Below are 21,476 nucleotides of genomic sequence, written 5' to 3' on the forward strand. Positions count from 1 at the left end.
AGAAAGGCCCCTCTGTCTGGCCCAGAGCCTCACCCCCTCTTCTCTTGCCCCTGGGAACCTGGTTTCCGGAAAGTGCTGTCCTGCCACATCTCAACAGGCTGCCCCCTGATTTGTTTCCTTGGTGCCATGGGGGATCATTAACTTCTCTGCAACTAACCCACACTTTTCAAATGATGCAACGCTTACGATCACTGGATGTACCTTGGTCCCCTGAAGTGACCTAAGAGGGCTGGAGGGGGTGTCTGTTAGAGACCAGTAGGTGGGGCTTAGAGGCCCCACCCTCTTGGAGCCTCATCTTTCCCTCTCTCTTATTATTTTGGCAGGCTGTAAGAAAGTAATCTTCCTCTCTAGCAGCGGCTTTGTTCCTTTTCTGTTCTGAGAGGAAGGCAAAAAGAGAAGACCCCAAGCGGCCATGAACTCTGCCATCACTACCTGTGAGCACCCCAACCCCTTGGTGAGTGCTGGTAGAAGAGAGGGGATGATAGAGGTGGGGTGTGTGTTAAGTGTTAGTCTCTCAGTTGTGTCCGACTCTTTGCAGTGTCATGGACTGTAGCCGGCCAGGCTCCTCTGTCCATGGGATTCTCCAGGCAAGAATACTGGAGCAGGTTGCCATTCCCTTCTCCAGGAGATCTTCCTGACCCAGGGATCAAACCCAGGTCTCCTGCATTGCAGGCAGATTGGTGGGGTAGCCGAAAAGAGGAAAGACCCTGGAGAAAGGTCCCAGTGTGGAGTCCTAATGCAGATTCATGAGGAAGGTGGCTTGTGTTCCAAGTGAGACGTTGAATTTTCACAGCTGTTCTCCTGCTGCCACCATCGAAAGGCAAAGATCCCACCCTCAGTGCTGAACTCCGTGAATGAATTACAAAGGAAGAAGGGAGAGCTGAAAGGCCCTCTGTTTTACTCTGTTGAATCTAAGTGTTTGTTTTCCAAGTTTCTCAGCATTATGATTTCTTTGATCAGAAAGCCTTTCTGAAGCAAAGCAAAGAGAAAGAGGAAAGCAGAGAGAGAGAGAGAATGAGAGAGGGTGAAAGGCATGAAACTGATATGTCCTAGTATTATGTACTTTATTTTCCTCCTTCAAGCCACTGAGGCATACACCTCTGTTCCCATTTTACATATAAGGAAGCTGAGGTCCAGAGAAGTAAAGGGACAATAACCCATCTGGAGGCCTCTCCAGCTCATCCTTGAGCCCTGCTCCCACCATTCTTTCCAGCCTAGTTTGGCCACCTAAAAAGCAGGGCCGGGGGTGGGGAGAGCTGACAGAGTGGGGACCCTCTGCCCACCATAGCCAGACAGAGCCTCTCCCCACCAGGCCCAGCCATGGTATCCGTTGAACAGGTGCCACGCATGAGCCTGGGCTGGGCCCTCAGAACTGTCCCCTGGAGCCCAGCTGCCAGACCTTGCCCACTGCTAGTCTCAGTCTTCTGGTAAAGGGACTGTGGCTGACTCTTCTGGAAAAATTTGACAGGCACCTGAGAGAAATTTCCTCTCCTCTCAGAATTCCTATTGCTAAAAGTAAAAATTCAACTGGGTAAATTTAAAGCTAGTTGGCTTTATTTTTAAAATTGTTATTATTTCTTTTGGCCACACCTTGCAGCATGCAGGATCTTAGTTCGCCCACCAGGGTTTGGACCCAGGCCCCCTGCAGTGATTCCACACGGTTAAGTGTGGAGTCTTAACTGATCGACTGCCAGGGAAGTCCACATAATTGGCTTTATTTAATGATTCATGAAATGGACAGCATACCATCATAGAAGGCAGAAGGGAGCTTTGAGGAGCTGTACAAAATGGAGGAGTTTTATAGGCAGAAGGAGGCATGGCAAAGTTATTCTATCAAAGAGTGGATTGTTTCAGGCCAGGTCACTTTCCTGAAAAGCAGGGGTCTACCAGGCAGATCACCTCACTAGTTCTGACCAGATAATTCAAGATGGACTAGTGAAAAGTTACATCCCTGTGAGAAACCAAAACTGCATGCAATTAATTAGGTTAGGCATTAGGTTAGAACTTCCCTGGTGGCTCAGACTGTAAAGCGTCTGCCTACAATGCAGGAGACCCAGGTTCAGTCCCTGGGTTGGGAAGATCTCCTGGAGAAGGAAATGGCAACCCACTCCAGTATTCTTTCCTGGGAAATCCCATGGACGGAGGAGTCTGGTAGGCTACAGTCCATGGGGTCGCAAAGAGTAGGACATGACTGAGTGACTTCACTTTCTTTCACTTTATTAAGTCTTGGTTGGCTGATATGGGCTTAGCATTAGTTACTCCATTTTGGACCATTTAAAATTTTTTTAAACACTTCTGTCACCATCTCATAGAAGCAAAAAAAAAAAAAAAACAACTTGGGAAATAAGTTGAAAACTCTATTTCTGAAAGCTGTGATTTTTTTCCACGTCTTTAGCACACCTGAAGCCAGTAGGGAGTGGTAGGGTCTGGGCATATATCTGTCTTTATTACGTGAACTGTCTTGTCATTTTCCTCAAAGCCTCGGTCTCAGCACCCAGATTAAAAGGCCACTACTCTGAGATGTTTTGGTTTTCATGTGCATATTCCTTTGTTAGAACCTTCTAGGGATATAAACATGGGGAAGACAGATTCCCCAGCCATGTTTGGAGAGACCTGGACAATCCCAATGGCTAGAGTCAGTTAACTGGAAGTGTTAGGAAACAAACCTAGGGGGCAAGTTGGGGAGCAGGAGGCTGTGTTGGGGGTGGATGGAGTCAGAGGGCCAAGGGATTCATTTCCCCCCAGAAATCCTCCTTCCTACTGCTGTTCCCTCTGTGCCAGCCTCCTCCTGCTCTGCTGCTCTGCTCCAGAGAGATGACAGGCTGTCCCTGTACACACAGGAATGCACCTGCCAGCAACTGCCCTCAACCAGGAGAGGAGAGTTTCATTCTCCCATTTACAAGGGGACCTGGGACAAGTCATGTAATCTCACTGAGCCTCCATCTCCTCTCTGGAAACTGGGTTGTGAGAATCAAATGAGAGGATGCACTGGAAGCTCTTTGCAAGCTGTAAAGCACTATAAAATGCCACACTTCAACAGAATGCCTCTTTGAGCAAGTGTTTTGGTGAAATTACAGCCCGTGTTTTGAGCTGATAGACTCTTCCAATCAGAAGAAAAGCTTGTGGCCTGTCTTCTTATACCAGTGCTGACTCATGCGGAAGCTTCATTAAGAGTTTATTCTTCCTTCAAAAAGGGGCTTGTAGGCATTCTTCTGCCACTATAAGAGTCATAGACTTAAAAACAAAGTATTTACTTGGCCATGCCAGGTCTTAGTTGCACCATGTGAACTCCTGGTTGAGGCATGTGCCATCTAGTTCCCTGACCAAAGGTTGAACCTGGACCCCCTGTATTGGGAGCTCAGAATCTTAATCACTGGGCCACCAGGGAAGTCTGAGAGTTACAGAATTTTACTGACCAGGGATTCCCCTGGGATAAAGTCACTTCCCCCATCTGGATATGCCCTGAGGTGGGGCTTTTTCCACCTCCATCTGGGAAGCCCCTGCTCTACAATATCTCTGGGATGTCACATTTCTATGTATATCTTTAATATGCTAGTGACTCATCTCTGACACACAGGAATCTTAGCCCACTGTGTACCTGTTTATTTGATTTTTTGCCCCAGCACTTTATGTAAGTGACACAAAGTGCTTTACAGCAAAAGATGTATTTTGATCAGGCTCTGTGCGTTCTACCAGCCATAGCTGACATGCTTCACAGAAGTCACACACTCTTATCAGAGTGAAGAACCAGCTGTTCTCAAGGAAGATAAGTTTTTCTCCACTCTTAAGTTCTAATTTTTTTCCATGTTGGGCCTCATACAAGGACAATTTCCCAGAAAAGTGTTGTAAAGCAATTACAGAAGTGGTTTCCATAGCCTCATCAGGTCCAGATTGATATCCAGACAAACTTAGAATATTCAGTCATCAGGCAGAGAACACTCTTGGAGTCACTGACTTTTTTTTTAAGATTGTTTTCTGATGTTGACCAATTTCAAAGTCTTTATTGAATTTGTTACAATACTTCTTCTCTTTCATGTTTTGTTTTTTTGGCCACTGGGCATGTAGGATCTTAGCTCCCTAACCTGGATCGAACCCTCACTCCCTTCATTGGAAGGCAATCTTAACCACGGGACCACCAGGGAAGTCCTGAGTCATTCAGTTCAGTTCAGTTCAGTTGCTCACTCGTGTCCGACTCTTTGCGACCCCATGAATCGCAGCACACCAGGCCTCCCTGTCCATCACCAACTCCCAGAGTCCACCCAAACCCATGTCCATTGAGTCAGTGATGCCATCCAACCATCTCATCCTCTGTCGTCCCCTTCTCCTCCTGCCTTCAATCTTTCCCAGCATCAGGGTCTTTTCAAATGAGTCAGCTCTTCCCATGAGGTGGCCAAAGTATTGGAGTTTCAGCTTCAACATCAGTCCTACCAATGAACACCCAGGACTGATCTCCCTTAGGATGGACTGGTTGGATCTCCTTGGAGTCCAAGGGACTCTCAAGAGTCTTCTGCAACACCACAGTTCAAAAGCATCAATTCTTCAGCACTCAGCTTTCTTTATAGTCCAACTCTCACATCCATACATGACCACTGGAAAAACCATAGCCTTCAGTAGACGGACGTTTGTTGACAAAGTAATATCTCTGCTTTTTAATATGCTGTCTAGGTTGGTCACAAATTTCCTTCCAAGGAGTAAGCATGTTTTAATTTCATGGCTGCAGTCACCTTCTGCAGTGATTTTGGAGCCCAGAAAAATATAGTCAGCCACTGTTTCCACTGTTTCCCCATCTATTTCCCATGAAGTGATGGGACCAGATGCCATGATCTTAGTTTTCTGAATGTTGAACTTTAAGCCAACTTTTTCACTCTCTTTCACTTGGATCAAGAGGCTCTTCTGTTCTTCTTTACTTTTTGCCATAAAGAATGAAGAGTCATTCATTGACCCTTAAATGGCGGGGGTAAGGGGAAGGCCCCAAACTAACATCCCCCCTAATGTCCCCACCAAAACCTCCCCCCACCCCCTGCCGCCGCCCCTTCACCTTTCTGAGAATTCCAAGGCGTCTTGGGAGAAGGTATGAGGTGAGTTTGCCAGAGCTGTACCTGCCCAAGTCGTGTGAGTTCATTCACAGGCGCACATAACAGGAAGCCACATACACTTTTGAGTATTTTTGCAATCCTCTCAGAGTCAGAAGGGGACACGGAGTCTGAGAGACAGGAAGTGATGTGCTAATGGCTGCCAAGCAGGGCACTGACAGACCACCGCGGCCCCAGTTCAAACTGCATGGTCTGCTGTTCTGTGTAGCCTACGCAGCGTCAATCAACCAGCCAGCCAATCAACAACCATTCTTTTCCTTCTGCCCCTCCTCTTTTCTTTCGCCGGTTCTTCTGCGGTTGTGCTCAAAGGCTGCACCACGCGGTCACTAAAACGTCGCGATAAGTGCTCCGGAGTTCCCTTGGGCACTTCCAGGCTGTCTTTGGGTTGGCCTTGACCTGCTTAGGCAAAACCACCCTTCTTTCACATCCAATCCAAGTATCGAAGCTGCATCAGGACCGCCTTCTTTTCAGGAATCCAAATAGGATCAGCATAATGTTTCCAAAGAGTTCTAACCAGTTATGGATTTATTTTAAAAAGTCGATGAGAGAATCTTTATGGTCATTAATTTATGCATGTGTTTGTTTGTTTATTTATTTATTTATTTATTTTTCACTCAACAGATTGTGCTGTGAGCACTAACTCTGTGCTAGCAATGGAGTAGAGAAGTTATGGGACTTTATGGGCTTTTGGATGAGGAAACCGTGTTATGGCTGTGAGGCATGCTGGGGCAGTAGTCCCGGAGTGGAGAGAAGTCAGGGGAGGCTTCCTGCAGCAGAATTGGGAGGCATGCTTCCAGGCATTGCTGAATAGATGAGTAGAAGCAAAACTCTTGCATTTAAGTTTCAGAAACTAAATAATAGATTCATGGGCACATGCACCGAGCCCGAGGAACAGGGTGACTCTGCAGGGCTGTGCTGTGGCTGACTCAGTGCACCCACTCTCTGCAAGTCTGACCGCAGCCCTGAGCTCCTCCCGCTGCCTGGACCTTAGCGCTCTGGGAAATTTTCTCCATCGCCAGTGGTGGGGCCCCCGCTTACTGGGAGAGCTGAGATCCGATTTGTGGTCCATCGCATGGAGGAGGAGGACTGGCTTCCTCTGTCTCCACGTGGAGATGGCACATCTATCCCACCCACTCTCCACGTCAGCCAGAATTGTCCTTAGTTGCAGCTTCCCTGGTGGGATCTGAACAACACCCTTAAAATGGCAGGTCTTAACTGGGGGTGATTTTTACCCTGCTGGTGACATTTGGCAATGTCTGGAGTCATTTTGGGTCGTCACAACTGAAGGTGAGGGCAAGGGCTTGCCACTGGCATCTAGTGGGTCCAGGCCAAAGATGCTACTAAATATCCTAGGGTACATGATACACCCCAACCCCTGCCATGAACACACACAACACAAGGAAGAATTATCCTGTCCAAAATGGCAATGGTGCTGAGGTTGAGAAACCCTGTCTTAGAATATGATGTTCCAGTGCTGTTCTGGAAGAGGTAGGGGACAAACACCCAGTTCTTCATCTGGTGGCTTTCTTGTCTCTCTCCACTTCAAAGCAACTGGTGACCCCTTGCCCCCGATTCATCTGCTTCTCCTACTTCTCCAGAGCAGGGCCACTGATCCTTAGGGAGAGCAGCCATGGTGTCTGTGCCCACAATTTTGCTCCCATTTCTTTTAAAATCAGAAGGAAAAAAACAATAATCTTTAGACAAAAGAGAAAAATTTTAATACATAATAATGTATCTTTATATCAATATAGTCACAAAAAATAGCAGATTTCTTGTATAGGAGAAGCTCATAGCATTGAAATGATTAGCATTCCCAGGAGTCATAGTGCAGGTTCAGTTCAGAAGTTGTTCTTTGAGGCTGTGCTGAGTAAAGGGTGCTTGACTATGGTGGTTGGTGTTGGTATTGGTACCTTTAACATCCTTTCCAGAACTTTCTCTGTGAGAAGCCCACACTATCTTCAGGGTACCCTGGCTGTGCCACTGTGCAGAACCTGCTATTCCTCTGTGGTCTGACCAGGGCCCAGAACCCTGCTGGGGCCTGTCACCTAATTGCCTGATCTTCATGCTGGTGGCCTTGCCTCATTCTGGCCACACTGAGGACATTGTTTTCCTATTCCTCTCACCTACAGCTCCTCTAATGTCACTCTACCTACAGATGCTCTAATGTCACTGAAGTGTGAGTTAAAAGCCTTTGAAACATAGGACCAGAAGCTTATCATAATTATAGCAGCTAATACTTATTGGGTAGGTGCACCATGCAGGCAGGACACTGGACTATGTACTTCATGCTCTGTCTTTTCCCCCAGGTTTGTTAGATATAATTGACATATAACATTGTGTAAGCTTAAACTGTCCAAGACATTGACCTGATACAATTATATGCTGCAAAATAATTACCACCATAGCAATTATTAATAGATTCCTAGGTATCGCTAGTGATCAACAACTGCCTGCCAATGCAAGAGACTTAACAGATTTGGGTTGATCCCTGGGCAGGGTAGGTCCCCTGGAGGAGGGCATGGCTACTCATTCTAGTATTCTTGCCTGGAGAATCCCATGGACAGAGAAGCCTGGCAGGCTATGGCCCATGGGGTCTCAAAGAGTCGAACATGATGAAGTGACTTAGTGACTAGGCAGCAGTTCTTAGTAGTTAACCCCTCCATCACGGCATGCAGTCACCACTTCTTTTTTGTGCTGAAAACATTTAGGATTTACTCTCTTTAGTTCAGTTCAGTCGCTCAGTAGTGTCCGACTCTTTGCATCCCCATGAATCGCAGCACGTCAGGCCTCCCTGTCCATCACCAACTCCTGGAGTTCACTCAGACTCCTGTCCATCGAGTCAGTGATGCCATCCAGCCATCTCATCCTCTGTCGTCCCCTTCTCCTCCAGCCCCCAATCCCTCCCAGCATCAGAGTCTTTTCCAATGAGTCAACTCTTCCCATGAGGTGGCCAAAGTACTGGAGTTTCAGCTTTAGCATCATTCCTTCCAAAGAAATCCCAGGACTGATCTCCTTCAGAACGGACTGGTTGGATCTCCTTGCAGTCCAAGGGACTCTCAAGAGTCTTCTCCAATACCACAGTTCAAAAGCATCAATTCTTCGGTGCTCAGCTTTCTTCACAGTCCAACTCTCACATCCATACATGACCACAGGAAAAACCATAGCCTTGACTACATGGACCTTGGTTGGCAAAGTAATGTCTCTGCTTCTGAATATGCTATCTAGGTTGGTCATAACTTTCCTTCCAAGTAGTAAGCATCTTTTAATTTCATGACTGCAGTCACCATCTGCAGTGATTTTGGAGCCCCCCAAATAAAGTCTGACACTGTTTCCACTGTTTCCCCATCTACTTCACATGAAGTGATGGGACCAGATGCCATGATCTTAGTTTTCTGAATGTTGAGCTTTAAGCCAACTTTTTCACTCTCCACTTTCACTTTCATCAAGAGGCATTTTAGTTCCTCTTCACTTTCTGCCATAAGGGTGGTGTCATCTGCATATCTGAGGTTATTGATATTTCTCCTGGCAATCTTGATTCCAGCTTGTGTTTTTTCCAGTCCAGTGTTTCTCATGATATACTCTGCATATAAGTTAAATAAACAGCGTGACAATATACAGCCTTGACATACTCCTTTTCCTATTTGGAACCAGTCTGTTGTTCCATGTCCACTTCTAACTGTTGCTTCCTGACCTGCATACAGATTTCTCAAGAGGCAGGTCAGGTGGTCTGGTATTCCCATCTCTTTAAGAATTTTCCACAGTTTATTGTGATCCACACAGTCAAAGGCTTTGGCATAGTCAATAAAGCAGAAATAGATGTTTTTCTGGCACTTTCTTGCATTTTTGATGATCCAGTGGATGTTGGCAATTTGATCTGTGGTTCCTCTGCCTTTTCTAAAACCAGCTTGAACATCAGGAAGTTCACGGTTCACATATTGCTGAAGCCTGGCTTGGAAAATTTTGAGCATTACTTTAGTAGCGTGTGAGATGAGTGCAATTGTGCAGTAGTTTGAGCATTCTTTGGCATTGCCTTTCTTTGGGATTGGAATGATAACTGACCTTTTCCAGTCCTGTGGCCACTGCTGAGTTTTCCAAATTTGCTGGCATATTGAGTGCAGCACTTTCACAGCATCATCTTTCAGGATTTGAAATAGCTCAACTGGAATTCCATCACCTCCACTAGCTTTGTTAGCAACTTTCAAATATATAATACAGTATTATTAACTATAATCACCACACTGTACATTAGTTTCCCAGAACCTATTCATGTTATACTATTTATTTATATCCTTTGAGCAACTTCTCCCCATTTCTTCATGTTCCAATTTAATTTTTTCATCTATGAAGTAGGTGTTATTAACATTTTTGTTACATAGATCAGAAAAATAAGACTTATAAATGTTAATAATTTGCCCAAGTTTGGTAAACTATATAGCCAATAAATTGGAGGAAAGGGTTTATGATTTAAAGTTAATTTGGAATAACCTGATAGGAATATAACTTGGCTATTGACCCTAGAGCATTCTTTATGCTCTACACTTATTTACATTTGTGTTATGTCCATTCATTCCTGCATTTACTCAGTCTACATGAGCATTGGGGTTGTTCTAGAAGCTGGGACAACAAAGGAGAGTAAGAGACCGTGAATGCATTCTAGGAACTCAATTCTAGTAGAAGAGATGGATAAGGAAATAGTCTATTATAATAAACACATTATGATAAGGGCTTTGGCACAGGGCTGGCCTCTGGGAGCATAAACAAAGACAGCTACACCATCTGGGTCAGAATCCCCATTTCCTTGCATATTTTCTTGAGAAACCCAGTTTTTCTTTTTGGCTACACCATGTGGGCTCTTAGTTCCCAGACAAAGGATTGAACCCATGCCCTTGGCAGTGAAAGCATGAAGTCCTAACCACTGAATGAGTTATCAAGGAATTCCTCTGCCCATTTTCTGACCATGGAGTTGATCCCCATTCGTTCTTCCACAAAGTGTATTTTCTGTTAGGGCTTGCTGCAGATGTATAATATAGAAAGTCACTGGTCTTTTGAGTCTGAATCTGGAAACCACAAGCTGGCCAGAATATACCACAATACCATTGTTCTTGCTTCTAGAAAGCTGTCCATCTGTCTGGTTGTAATAAGAAAGTGAAACTAAGCAGGAGCCTCTGGCGATCCTGGGCACAGAAGACTTTCCATGTCTCTTGTTCCTTGTTTGTGGGGAACAGACTCCAGCCTCCATGACCTTCTCTGAGTCCCAAAGGTTAGATTCAAACAGTTGCTAATCAGGGAAAGGAGGGGATTCAGAGACAACAGAGAGCAGCCAGGAAACAATAGTGCAGACTTTGGGCAGGGTCCTGGTTCCACCTCAAGAGATAAAACAGTATCTTTATTTTCTTGGGCGCCAAAATCACTGTGGATGGTGACTGCAGCCATGAAATTAAAAGACATTTGCTCCTTGGAAGGAAAGCTATGACAAGCCTAGGCAGCATGTTAAAAAGCAGAGATATCACTTTGCCATCAAAGGTCCATGTAGTCAAAGCTATGGTTTTTCCAATAGTCATGTATGGATGTGAGAGTTAGACCACAAAGAAGGCTGAGTGCCGAAGAACTGGTGCTTTCAAGTTGTGGTGCTGGAGAAGACTCTTGAGAGTCCCTTGGACTGCAAGGAGATCAAACCAGTCAGTCCTAAAAGAAATCAATCCTGAATATTAATTGGAAGGACTGATGCTGAAGCTCCAATACTCTGGCCACTTGATGCAAGGAGCACACTCACTGGAAAGGACCCTGATGGTGGAAAAGATTGACGGCAAAAACAAAAGAGAATGACAGAGGATGAGAGGGTTAGATAGCATCACTGACTCAATAGATATGGATTTGAGCAAAGTCTGGGAGAGAGTGAAGGACAAGGAAGCCTGGCACGCTGCAGCGCATGGGGTCACAAAGAGTGGGACATGACTTAGTGACTGAACAACAATAACAAAAGGACTAAAACCCCAAATAAATGGAAGATGACATCATTCTTTTTATTTGTTTATTTGGTTTTTTAATTAAAGGAAAATTGCTTTACAGAATTTTGTTGTTTTCTGTCAAACCTCAATATGAATCAGCCATAGCTGCTCCCTCTTGACCCTCCCTCCCATCTTCATCCCTATCCCACCCCTCTACGTTGATACAGAGCCCCTGTTTGAGTTTCCTGAGACATACAGCAAATTTCCATTGGCATCTATTTTACTTCATAGAAACACAGTAAATTTCTGTGTTACTCTTTCCATACGTCTCACCCTGTCCTCCCCTCTTCCCATGTCCATAAGTCTATTCTCTCTGTCTGTTTCTCCATTGCTGCCCTGCAAATAAATTCTTCAGTACTATTTTTCTAAATTCTGTATATATGCATTAGTATATGATATTTATCTTTCTCTTTCTGACTGACTTCACTCTGTATAATAGGCTCTAGGTTCATCCACCTCATTAGAACTGACTCAAATGCATTCCTTTTTATGGCTAAGTAATATTCTATTGTGAATATGTACCACAACTTCTTGATCCAGTCATCTGTCGATGGACATCTAAGTTGCTTCCATGTTCGAGCTATTGTAAATAGTGCTGCGATGAACAATGGGATACATGTGTCTTTTTCAGTTTTGGTTTCCGCAGGGTATATGCCTAGGAGTGGGATTGCTGGGTCATATGGTGGGTTTATTCCTAGTGTTTTAAGGAGGAAGATGTCACCATTCTTCACTCCGATTAAAGGAACCTCAAACTTATCAGATCATGTGTGTTAGTCACTCAGTCATATCTGACTCTTTGCAACCCTATGGCCTGCTGCCCACCAGGCTCCTGGTGCCCATGGAATTCTCCAGGCAAGATTACTGTAATGGGTAGCCATTCCCCTCTCCAGGGGATCTTCCCAACCCAGGGATCAAACCTGGGTGTCCTGTATTGTAGGTGGATTCTTTACTATCTGACCTACCAGGGAAGCCCAAGAACAAGGTTCTCATCAGATTACCTGCTGCTGCTGCTAAGCCACTTCAGTCATGTCCGACTCTGTGTGACTCCATAGACGGCAGCCCACCAGGCTCCCCCATCCCTGGGATTCTCCAGGCAACAACACTGGAGTGGGTTGCCATTTCCTTCTCCAATGCATGAAAGTGAAAAGTGAAAGTGAAGTCTCTCAGTCGTGTCAGACTCTTCGTGACCCCATGGACTGCAGCCTACCAGGCTCCTCTGTCCATGGGGTTTTCCAGGCAAGAGTACTGGAGTAGGGTGCCATCGCCTTCTCCGCAGATTACCTGAGACCAGATTAAAGCAGTGCCCTGTACACAGCCTTCTCTTGTGTTGTTCAAAGAGGGTGTTTGCTGTGACCAGTGCATTCTCTTGGCAAAACTATATTAGCCTTTGCCCTGCTTCATTCTATAATCCAAGGCCAAATTTGCCTGTTACTCAGGTATTCCTTGACTTTCTACTTTTGCATTCCAGTCCCCTATAATGAAAAGGACATCTTTTTTGGGTGTTAGTTCTAGAAGGTCTTGTAGGTCTTCATAGAACCGTTCAAATTCAGCTTCTTCAGCATTATTGGTGGGGCACAGACTTGGATTACTGTGATATTGAATGGTTTGCCTTGGAAATGAACTGAGATCATTCTGTCATTTTTGAGATTGCATCCAAGTACTGCATTTCAGACTCTTTTGTTGACTATGATGGCTACTGCATTTCTTCTGAATGATTCTTGCCCACGGTAGTAGATATAATGGTCATCTGAGTTAAGTTTACCCATCCCAGTCCATTTTAGTTTGCTGATCCCTAAAATTTTGATATTCACTCTTACCATCTCCTGTTTGACCACTTCCAATTTGCCTTGATTCATGGACCTGACATTCCAGGTTCCTATGCAATATTGCTCTTACAGCATCGGACCTTGCTTCCGTCATGAGTCACATCCACAACTGGGTGTTGTCTTTGCTTTGGCTCCGTCTCTTCATTCTTTCTGGAGTTAGTTTTCCACTGATCTCCAGTAGTATATCGGGCACCTATGGACCTGGAGCGTTCATCTATCAATGTCCTATCTTTTTGTCTTTTCATACTGTTCATGGGGTTCTCAAGGCAAGAATACTGAAGTAGTTTGCCATTCCTTTCTCCAGTGGACGGTGTTTTGTCAGAACTTTCCACCATGACGTGTCCGTCTTGTGTAGCCCAACATGGCATGGCTTACAGTTTCATTGGCTTAGACAAGGCTGTGGTCTGTGTGATCATATTGGTTAGTTTTCTGTGTCATAGCTAACACCTTATTCCAGCAACACAGAGGAGACTCTACACATGGACCCCACCAGATGGTCAACACTGAAATCAGATTGATTATATTCTTTGCAGCCAAAGCAGGAGAAACTCTATACAGTCAGCAAAAACAAGACCAGGAGCTGACTGTGGCTCAGATCGTGAACTCCTTATTGCCAAATTCAGACTTAAATTGAAGAAAGTAGGGAAAACCACTAGACCATTCAGGTATTACCTAAATCATATCCCTTACAGTGGAAATGAGAAATAGATTCAAGGGGTTATATCTGATAGACAGAGTACCTTAAGAACTACAGACACAGGTTTGTGACACTGTACAGGAGACAGGAATCAACACCATCCCCAAGAAAAAGAAATGCAACAAGGCAAAATGGCTGTCTGAGGAGGCCTCACAAATAGCTGTGAAAAGAGAAATGAAAGGCAAAGGAAAAAAGGAAAGATATACCCATTGAATGCAGAGTCCCAAAGAATAGCAGGGAGAGACAAGAAAGCCTTCCTCAGTGATCAGTGCAAAGAAATAGAGGAAAGCAATAGAATGGAAAAAACTAGAGATCTCTTCAAGAAAATTAGAGATACCAAGGGGCAATTTCATGCAAAGATGGGCACAATAAATGACAGAAATGGTATGGACCTAACAGAAGCAGAAGATATTAAGAAGAGGTGGCAAGAATACACAGAAGAACTATACAAAAAAGATCTTCATGACCCAGATAATCATGATGGTGTGATCACTCACGTAGAGCCAGACATCCTGGAATGTGAAGTCAAGTGGGCCTTAGGAAGCATCACTACGAGCAAAGCTAGTGGAGGTGATGGAATTCCAGTTGAGCTATTTTGAGTCCTAAAAGATGATGCTGTGAAAGTGCTGCACTCCGTATGCCAGCAAATTTGGAAAACTCAGCAGTGGCCACAGGACTGGCAAAGGTCAGTTTTCATTCCAATCCCAAAGAAAGGCAATGCCAAAGAATGCCCAAGCTGCCGCACAATTGCACTCATCTCACACACTAGCAAAGTAATGCTCAAAATTCTCCAAGCCAGGCTTCAACAGTATGTAAACCATGAACTTCCAGATGTTCAAGCTGGATTTAGAAAAGGCAGAGGAACCACAGATCAAATTGCCAACAACCGTTGGATCATCAAAAAAGCAAGAAAGTGCCAGAAAAACATCTATTTCTGCTTTATTGACTATGCCAAAGCCTTTGACTGTGTAGATCACAATAAACTGTGGAAAATTCTGAAAGAGATGGGAATACCTGACCACCTGACCTGCCTCTTGAGAAATCTGTATGCAGGTCAGGAAGCAACAGTTAGAAGTGGACATGGAACAACAGACTGGTTCCAAATAGGAAAAGGAGTACATCAAGGCTGTATATTGTCACCCTGTTTCTTTAACTTATATGCAGAGTACATCATGAGAAATGCTGGGCTGCGTGAAGCACAAGCTGGAATCAAGATTGCCGGGAGAAATATCAAGAATCTCAGATATGCAGATGACACCACCCTTATGGCAGAAAGCGAAGAAGAACTAAAGAGCCTCCTGATGAAAGTGAAAGAGGAGAGTGAAAAAGTTGGCTTAAAACTCAATATTTGGAAAACTAAGATCATGGCATCTGGTCCCATCACTTCATGGCAAATAGATGGGGAAGCAATGGAAACAGTGGCTGACTTTGTTTTGGGGGGCTCCAACGTCACTGTAGATGGTGTCTGCAGACATGAAATTAAAAGACCCTTGCTCCTTGGAAGAAAAGCTATGATCATCCTAGGCAGCATATTCAAAAGCAGAGACATTACTTTGCTAACAAAGATTCGTCTAGTCAAGACTATGGTTTTTCCAGTGGTCATGTATGGATGTGAGAGTTGGACTATAAAGAAAGCTGAGTGCCAAAGAATTGATGCTTTTTAACTGTGGTGTTGGAGAAGACTCTTGAGAGTCTCTTGGGCTGCAAGGAGATCCAGCCAGCCCATCCTAAAGGAAATCAGTCCTGAGTATTTTTGGAAGGACTGATGCTGAAGCTGAAACTCCAATACTTTGGCCACCTAATGGGAAGAACTGAGTCATTTGAAAAGACCCTGATGCTGGGAAAGATTGAAGGTGGGAGGCGAAGGGGATGACAGAGGATGAGATGGTTGGATGGCATCACTGACTCAATGAACATGAGTTTGATTAAGCTCCAGGAGTTGGTGATGGACAGGGAGGCCTGCCGTGTTGCAGTCCAGGGAGTCACAGAGTCAGACACAATTGAGCGACTGAACTGAACTGTACACGGCCTAATCTTATTAGCAGCCCCATGCTTCAACTGTTTCTATGAAACTTCTCACCAAATCCCTCTGGGTGGAGACACACAGTTTTCGAGGGCAGGAGCCACTGTGTTCCCCTTTGCCTGGCAAAGCAATAAGCTATTCTTTTCTATTTCCTCCAAAACTCTGTCTCCAAGATTTGATTTGACACTGTATATAGAAGTGTCAAATCAAATGGCATCAAAATGCACTTGATTCCTCTTGAAATGCTCAAACGTGTTTTTGTCTTTTTCCCAGCAGAGGGGTGATGGTGTGCTCAGCTCCCATGAAGGTGACCAAGGCAGCAAGAAGGATGGCCAGCTCAAGAGTTCCAGCAGCAGCCACCTGGCTTATGGTATCCTGGATATCCCACCATGGTATCTCTGCATCTTCTTGGGGATCCAGGTAACGCCACACAGAAGCATTGGGTGCAAGGAGGCTCTGTCTCAAAAGGCACATCGACACACACGGGTCAAATTAGTCAAGATCTAACTTCAGTTGCTCATGTTCTTGGCTTCCATGCTGTTGACCTTTAGGGGACTCAAGGCTCTCTTTTCTCTTTTTTTTTCTATTTTCTCCCAAGGAGTTTGAGGATGGGGGCAGGGAGTTAGGGGAAGATTGTTCCCTGTGCTAAGCTACTAGGTCACATCAAGGACACCAACTGGGCCATTGTGAGTTTTTGTTTGTTTGTTTGTTTCAAGTTATCAATTATAATTTGTTTGAAAACAACTGATATGTTTGATAACCAGTGCTTGGGGAATATTGGAAAACACGCATTGTCAAATACTTGTTGGAATGTTATCTGGTGCAACTTTTCTATTAACTGGTAAAACACATGTTATTTAACCCAGGCCCTAATGCTTAAGAATTTCTCTGTAGAGAATTCCCCAGGGGTCCAATGGTTAGGAGTCCATCATTTCACTGCCAACGCATGGGTCCAATCCCTGGTGGGGGAACTAAGTTCCCACAAATCGTGTGGCATGGCTAAATTAAAAAAAAACTTTTTAAAGAATTTCTCTCTAGATATGCTGGCAAGACTTGTTAAGATAAGTACAAAGATGTTCTATTGATTAATCATAAAATCACAACAACAAACAAAACCCTGAAACACCCCCCAAATATCCATCTTAGAGAACTGTAGCATATTCTAACAAGTAATTTTTTAATGTAGCTGTTAGAAAGAGAAAGATATATTTACCTTGCAGTTAAAAAATAATCACCAACATAGATTAAGTGAAAAATGTCAAGTAAATAACTGTATAGTGTGATCTTTTTTTATGTTAAAGACTAACAAATAAAAAGAGAGATAGAACAGCAGAAATAAGTATATGTAGTAATTTTTGCATGTCTTGAAGGAATCATAAGAAACTAATAGAGGTATTTAACCTTGGCTTTTGAACTGTGGTGTTGGAGAAGACTCCTGAGAGTTCCTTGGGCTGCAAGGAGATCCAACCAGTCCATTCTAAAGGAGATCAGTCCTGAGTGTTCTTTGGAAGGAATGATGCTAAAGCTGAAATTCCAGTACTTTGGCCACCTCATGAGAAGAGTTGACTCCTAGGAAAAGACTCTGATGCTGGGAGGGATTGGGAGCAGGAGGAGAAGGGGACGACAGAGGATGAGATGGCTGGATGGTATCACTGACTCAATGGACATGAGTCTGAGTGAACTCCAGGAGTTGGTGATGGACAGGGAGGCCTGACGTGCTGCGATTCATGGTGTCGCAAGAGTCAGACATGACTGAGCGACTGAATCTTCTTAAATTTGCTGATGCTGTTTTGTGACCTAATGTATAATCAGTTTTGAAGAATGTGCTCAGGCCTGGTCAATGGTCTTGCTCTCACCTTGTGTCTTATTTTAATAATGAGCCTTTTGTCTTTTCGTATTCTTAAGGCCACCTCCTTGGTTCCTGTTATGTCCTCCCACACTGCGTCCCTACCTTGGTTTCTTACCTAAAACAGCAGTTCTCAGCCCTGGGGTCCTGCCTTTGAACCCCAGACCTTCTGGTTGTGTCCCTGCTTCTTGCTGCCAGGCCTTCCTAGTTCCTGCCACTTGCCTGGATCTCCTCTGAGACCAAAGATTGAGCTTCCAGTAGAAGGAATAGGATTAGGTGGAATAGGCAGCCACAGCATCTCTAACTTTGTCTCCTCTCTCTGCTCTGCCTACAGCACTTCCTCACAGCCCTAGGGGGGCTTGTGGCAGTGCCGCTCATCTTGGCTAAGGACCTGTGTTTGCAGCATGATCCCCTGACCCAGAGTTACCTCATCAGCACCATTTTCTTCGTCTCTGGCATCTGCACTCTCCTGCAAGTATTTTTAGGAATCAGGTAGGTAAAACTCCTCTCCATGGATTCTGACTTTTATCTCCCAGGGTAGCAATAAGGTTTGCTTGGCTTGTAGCCTGAGATGAGTTAGAAAGCTGGTGTGACATGATAGAGGGAGCACAGGATCAGAATTAAGCACATAAGTTCAAGTCCCAGCACCAACATTTACTACCTACATTAGCCAGAGTTCTTCATTAAAGTAATACAAATAGCTACAGATGGCCATGCTTGAAACCTTTTACCTTTGCAAATTCTACAAGGCTTGTGCTACTGAACACACTGTGGGGACTCCTCCCTGGACTTCAGAAGGAGCAGTGCAAGTGAGGGAATCTCCCTGTAAGTCTGCTTGTGACCTAATCTGTGCCAAGTCTGTGCCCAGTTTTGGAGATGCAGAGGAAAATGGAAAACTTTCCCTATGATGTGCTTCTGCCCAACCTGTCTTATGAGAAAATGACTTGAGAGGAAAAATTACTATTTATTCTTTTTTTCCTTCCTGTTTCATTGAGATGTGATTGACAGACAACACTGTGTAAGTGTACAGCATAATGAATTGACTTACATACATCAAGAAATGATTAGCACAGTAGATTTAATGAACATCCATCATCTCACATAGATACAAAATTAAAGAAACAGAAAAAAAAATTTCTTTCTGATGAGAACTATTTTCCTTTATGAATTATCTGAATCAAACTACAATTGAAGGCTGTTACAAGGTAGCTGATTATTTCCAAGGTAGGCTGCCTGTAGAGAGTGTCTAGCGGAGAAGGCAATGGCACCCCACTCCAGTACTTTTGCCTGGAAAATCCCATGTACAGAGGAGCCTGGTAGGCTGCAGTCCATGGGGTCGCTAGAGTCGGACATGACTGAGCGACTTCACTTTCATTATTCACTCTCATGCATTGGAGAAGGAAATGGTGACCCACTCCAGTGTTCTTGCTTGGAGAATCCCAGGGATGGGGAAGCCTGGTGGGCTGCCATCTATGGGGTCACACAGAGTCGGACACGACTGAAGCGACTTAGCAGCAGCAGCAGCAGAGAGTATCTAGAGAATATTCCTTCCTAACCCAATCTTCTCTAAATCAAATCAAAGGCTCTTTCCAAAGTGCTACTTTTGCAAGTCATTTACAGGAGATATGCCAGTGCTTAATGCCTCCCATTTTTTGTTGAGGAGAGGGGTTTAGAGCCTACATCTTTGTCAAATTATTTCCCTTCTCTCTCTTCCTTCTTCTGTCATCATCTTTGAAAGCCAAGATTTTCCCCAATCCCCCACCAAGCGCTGAGAGAGGTTTAAGGTTTGGTCTGGTCTGTTTCTCAAGTCCCTGATATCCAGGATCCCTTCTACCTTTCCAGGATCAGTCCCTGGAGTGACAGGTGCTGCAGTAGAGAGGCCTTGCAGCCACCTGCCTGGACACCCAGGAGGCCCCACCCCTGAGCCGCCCATGGAGAGTTACATACACAAGGCTCTTCTGGATGGGGAAGCTCTTTGCCTTAAATTGAGATGGTGTTCACTATAATAATGGAAAAACATTGATCTTGGAAGCTGGGAGCCTGAATTCTAGTTCTGGCTTCTGTGTTGTGGGAAGCTGCACAAGCCATTCACCCTCTCTAAAACCCAGTGTTCTCATCTGTAAAATGAGGGAGTTGAAGTGTGTCACATCGATAAGTCCTTCCATCTCTAATATGTGGACACCTGTGTTGTTGACAGAGAAGATGATGCAGTACTATGTTCCAACTGGAATCTCAGTACTGAGGGTGCTTGTGGGCCTCGCCTTCTGGTAAACCCTGTGAGAGACAAAACAAAATCAGAAGATAGAGTTAAAAGAATCTGCAGCCTAATTAAACATGCAGAGAAACAGGGAAATAAAATTAAGAAAGAAAGCCATGCTAATGTCTTAGACTAAGGTGGGGACAGGAATACACCTGAGATTATTTCCCTGAAATAGGCTTCCTGTTTAGAGACTAACAAGTACAGTTGCTCATTAGAGACATTAGGAATTATAAAACTAGCTGATAGCCTGTGAATCAAAGGTCTAGTAGATTTGATTGATTGCAGATTATCGAATAAACAGTATTTAATGATGTACTTTTTATTTTTTGTTTTTATTTATTTATTTTTTAAATTTATTTTTCTCCCAAATCATCCCACTCTCTCCCTCTCCCACAGAGTCCATAAGACTGCTCCGTACATCAGTGTCTCTTTTGCTGTCTCGTACACAGTGTTATTGTTATCATCTTTCTAAATTCCATATATATGCGTTAGTATACTGTATTGGTGTTTTTCCTTCTGGCTTACTTCACTCTGTATAATAGGCTCCAGTTTCATCCACCTCATTAGAACTAATATGAGAATTCTTTTTAATGGCTGAGTAATACTCCACTGTGTATATGTACCACAGCTTTCTTATCCATTCATCTGCTGATGGACATACACACTGAGGAAACCAGAAGGGAAAGAGACACGTGTACCTAGATGTCCATCAGCAGATGAATGGATAAGAAAGCTGTGGTACATATACATAATGGAGTATTACTCAGCCATTAAAAAGAATTCATTTGAATCAGTTCTAATGAGGTGGATGAAACTGGAGCCTATTATACAGAGTGAAGTAAGCCAGAAGGAAAAGCACCAATACAGTATACTAACGGATACATATGGAATTTAGAAAGATGATAACAATAACCCTGTGTACGAGACAGCAAAAGAGACACTGATGTATGGAGCAGTCTTATGGACTCTGTGGGAGAGGGAGAGAGTGGGATGATTTGGGAGAATGGCATTGAAACATGTAAAATATCATGTATGAAATGAGATGCCAGTCCAGGTTCAATGCATGATACTGGATGCTTGGGGCTAGTGCACTGGGACTACCCAGAGGGATGGTATGGGGAGGGAGGAGGGTTCAGGATGGGGAGCACATGTATACCTGTGATGGATTCATTTTGATATTTGGCAAAACTAATACAATTATGTAAAGTTTAAAAATAAAATAAAATTAAAAAAAAAAAAACAGTGCTGCGATGAACATTAGGGTACACGTGTCTCTTTCCCTTCTGGTTTCCTCGGTGTGTATGCCCAGCAGTGGGATTGCTGGATCATAAGGCAGTTCTATTCCCAGTTTTTTAAGGAATCTCCACACTGTTCTCCATAGTGGCTGTACTGGTTTGCATTCCCACCAACAGTGTAAGAGGGTTCCCTTTTCTCCACACCCTCTCCAGCATTTATTGCTTGTAGACTTTAGGATCACAGCCATTCTGACTGGCATGAAATGGTACCTCATAGTGGTTTTGATTTGCATTTCTCTGATAATGAGTGATGTTGAGCATCTTTTCATGTGTTAGCCATCTGTATGTCTTCTTTGGAGAAATGTCTATTTAGTTCTTTGGCCCATTTTTTGATTGGGTCATTTATTTTTCTGGAATTGAGCTGTAGGAGTTGCTTGTATATTTTTGAGATTAGTTGTTTGTCCGTTGCTTCATTTGCTATTATTTCT

At 44.1% G+C, this 21,476-nt stretch overlaps 1 protein-coding gene across 9 annotated transcripts in view; it reads left to right on the plus strand.

Annotated features, from left to right (window-relative positions):
• The first annotated feature begins 321 nt into the window (after window positions 1-321).
• LOC147373750 (solute carrier family 23 member 2-like) overlaps window positions 322-21,476 on the plus strand; it is a 76,662-nt gene continuing 55,507 nt past the window's right edge. For 4 of the 9 annotated variants that reach the window (XR_015162037.1, XM_086395455.1, XM_086395457.1 and 1 more), the window contains exons 1-3: window positions 344-454; window positions 15,921-16,067; window positions 17,828-17,985. Coding sequence is in view for 6 of the 9 variants with exons in the window: in XM_086395455.1 (XP_086251581.1) it covers window positions 413-454; window positions 15,921-16,067; window positions 17,828-17,985 (347 nt within the window). In the remaining 3 variants the exon portion in view is untranslated. Of the gene's footprint in view, window positions 455-15,920; window positions 16,068-17,827; window positions 17,986-21,476 lie in introns of all 9 variants that reach the window. The other 5 variants (XM_086395456.1, XM_086395458.1, XM_086395462.1 and 2 more) reach the window with 3 other exon arrangements.

Source organism: Bos grunniens, chromosome 4, assembly GCF_055505025.1.
Source record: "Bos grunniens cultivar Pamir isolate PY7600 chromosome 4, Bosgru_T2T1.0, whole genome shotgun sequence".
Classification (NCBI taxonomy): Eukaryota; Metazoa; Chordata; class Mammalia; order Artiodactyla; family Bovidae; genus Bos; species Bos grunniens.